This window comes from Diospyros lotus, unplaced genomic scaffold, assembly GCF_014633365.1.
Source record: "Diospyros lotus cultivar Yz01 unplaced genomic scaffold, ASM1463336v1 superscaf1, whole genome shotgun sequence".
NCBI classification, from domain to species: Eukaryota; Viridiplantae; Streptophyta; class Magnoliopsida; order Ericales; family Ebenaceae; genus Diospyros; species Diospyros lotus.
In genome coordinates, this window is record NW_026267104.1 from 3,111,506 (window position 1) to 3,114,622 (window position 3,117).

General features: G+C 38.0%; 1 protein-coding gene across 1 annotated transcript; it reads right to left on the reverse strand.

The window, feature by feature from the left end:
• Positions 1 to 358: 358 nt before the first annotated feature.
• Positions 359 to 1,330, reverse strand: LOC127793221 (probable calcium-binding protein CML45). Its single transcript, XM_052324027.1, has one exon. It carries the CDS (start codon positions 1,283 to 1,285, stop codon positions 704 to 706), a length of 582 nt encoding a protein of 193 aa, XP_052179987.1. The 5' UTR covers positions 1,286 to 1,330; the 3' UTR covers positions 359 to 703.
• Positions 1,331 to 3,117: the final 1,787 nt, after the last annotated feature.

Below are 3,117 nucleotides of genomic sequence, written 5' to 3' on the forward strand. Positions count from 1 at the left end.
TCAAATAATTAAATCAATTATTAAATTTGAAATAATTATTAAATTACGAACAAAATCTAAATTCCAATCTTCTCGCACAAAATAATATTTTGATATTTTTGTTTTCTTTAACATTGCTCACAATTTTTTTCTGACTACATTCGCTAATTGATAAATTTCATTCCCTAACCACGTCTTGATATTTCATAAATTTAAACCCCAAACTCCTCACACAATTAAATAAAAAAATAAATTATATTTTTTTATAACTCAAAATAAATCATATTCTTTATTTTTCATTTTCACAATCAACTCAAAAAAACAACAGAAAGCAAAATTTTGAGATGGGTGGCCGTCCAGTCCAAGCGGCCGTGTGGTGGGTGCGGGCGATTGCTCGTGGCGGAGAGAAGGGTGAGGATAGGTGGTGAGTTTGAGAAAGAGAGAGTGTGGGGAGAGAGAGAGAAAGAGAGAGAGTGACTGAATAAATGAGAAAGAAGACGGAGAAGATGGCTTTGGGTTTTGGGTTTGGGCGGGTAACAGGGAGGGAGAAGATGGCTTTGATGGGTGGGTGGGTGGGCAGGTACATTTCTTGAGTCTTGCAAAATTCAAAAAATAATGTAAAAATTATTTTTAAATTATTTCGATAGTCGAGGGCATAGTGCACGGCGTACCCATAACATTACTTTTTAAGGGGATCGTGCCCCTAGTCCCTAACTATGATTACCTAACGATTAGGGCCATTCTCCAAGAGCTTCAGAAACTCACGGAAATCAATACGTCCATCTCCATCCTCATCAATGGCCGCAATCATCCTTCTGCACTGCTCCATCTCCGAACAAGCTTCTGCAAATCCCAATGCAGAAACCACTTTCTGCACCTCATGCGCATCGATGAACCCATCCCGGTTTTCGTCGAACACATCGAAAGCTCCCTTAACTTCCTCGAAGCTCGCTTCGTTTTCCTCGAACAAGGCTGCCAGGTAATCTGCGCCCACTCGGACTTGCAGCTCGTCAGTGCCATTGCTGAAAATTCCCAGCTTCTCCATCACCATCTCCACTTGGGATCTGTCCAAGCTGTCATTAATAGCTCCATTGACATGATCAGAGCGAGGTTCTGAGCTGGGAATTTGGGTCGTGAAGAGGAAATGGAGCAAGCGGAGAAGCCGCGAGTAGATTTCATGAAATGTCTTGATCCAACTTAGAACTTTTCGCAATACGATGATGCACAAGAGTGAGAAGAAGCTGGTTGGTAGATCTTCTGAGATCAGGATGTCAGCCATGGAGAAAGCAGGAGTAGTCTTTTCCATTATCTATGGAGTGTGTGTGTGTGTAGAGAGAGACAGAGAGGATAGTGGCCAAGTACTGTTTTGGGGTTTGTAAAGGGTTTATGAACACATGAATTTATATATAGGAATTCGACGTGTGTGGAAAATTTGTGAAAATTTATGAACGTTTGATGAAGAGTTGTGGAGAAGTTGGAGAGAAAGTGCAATGCAATGGTGACTTAAGACTCTTTGCTTTTCCTTTTCAGAAGGGAGATAAAGAAAATGTCTAAATGTAATTATTATATATATTTTTTATAAAAATAATCAAACACTATTTTTATGAAAAAATTATGTATGGTATAAATATTTAAACTTTTTTTTTTCATAGAATTCATTTTTTTAAGAGAGTGAGGTGATTTTATTTTCTAAAAAATTATTATCTAAAATTAAATTTTAAATAATGTAATCAAACACAAGAAGTTTGTTTTCCTTTTTAGAAGTTTGTGTATTTTTTTAATAAAAAAAAAATGAAAAAGAATATATTCTCACAGACTTTGGTCAATGGGTAATTTTTCTTCTTTTTGAGAATGATATTTCCACTCAACTTCCAGAGATCACTTCCCTCATGCAAAGCTTGCTCTTTTTCTTTCCTTGTTTTACCTCCCTCATTTACTTTCCCTCCTCCGTAAGCCATGTATGACACTTAATGGCAGTTTTGGAAGAAAAAGGGAATGTTCCAGTGTTTTTCTAAGGTTTTCTATCTCAAAAAGTTAAGAAATATTAAAAAAATAATAATTTGTGTTTGTGTTTTATTAAATAAATAATAAAATTTATGTTAATGGTTAATTGAGTAATTATTTTTTTATTCTCGAGAGTTACTTTCTAGATCCTTCCTTCAATTTCCAGATACCTCTCCCCTTAGTCTCTTCTTGTTAGTCGCTATTTTGGCACCTTATTCCAACAGTGAGACTATTGGTTTTGTTTCTTGTAAACTTCTTGTAAGATTCCACCAATTGCTTGGGGCGTGGACTCACTTTATCTCTCATGATGACGGGAGACGAACTAATTATCCGAGAAATGGGTTTGGAACGGTTCGTGACTATTTATGGAGCTACCTCAGAAGCTCACAATGAACACGGGAACTGCCTCATCTGCATTTTCAGCATACTCATCACCAACGGAATCGTCCAGTGAGATATAATTTTTAACGCCTTATGGATTGTAACAATGTAGATTTTTACCTCAATTTTTATTTATATCAACGGAAGTAAATTGATTAAAATTACACGTCTCAGGGGCTCTTATGTACATACCATTGCATTAGCTAAACAAATCCAACGAAACACCCTCATCTGAGCCCCTTTTCACACACACCTCTAAGGATTTTTTCGATTGGGATAGCCCCGTACACATGACTATCGTCAAGGATCCGACATCACTAAATCTGACCTCAAACTTTTCTTCCTTAACCTGGAATGATGGTTAAATAAATGGTGAGTCACAGGACTTAGTAAGTGAATGCAAAACCAAGGCTGATATAGCAGAAGATATAACCCCAAACCACCTGCACACCACGTGCAAACAAGTAACCACTCGTACCCCCGTGCCCAAGACATACACTTGCACGACATGAACCACAATTCAAAGGGAAACCACACAAATAAGCATGCACATAATGGTCCTTGGGCCCATATAAAAGATACCGGCACCCAAGTTCCCAACAAACCTAAAGCTGCCATAAACTGGCAAACATGAAACCACGAGCCAAATATAACCTTAGGTCGTTACTCTCGCCTGAAACGGAATGATACTTCCGTGTGTAATGTCAACCTTAGGTCGATACTCCTGCCTGAAATGAAACGGTCCTCCCGTTC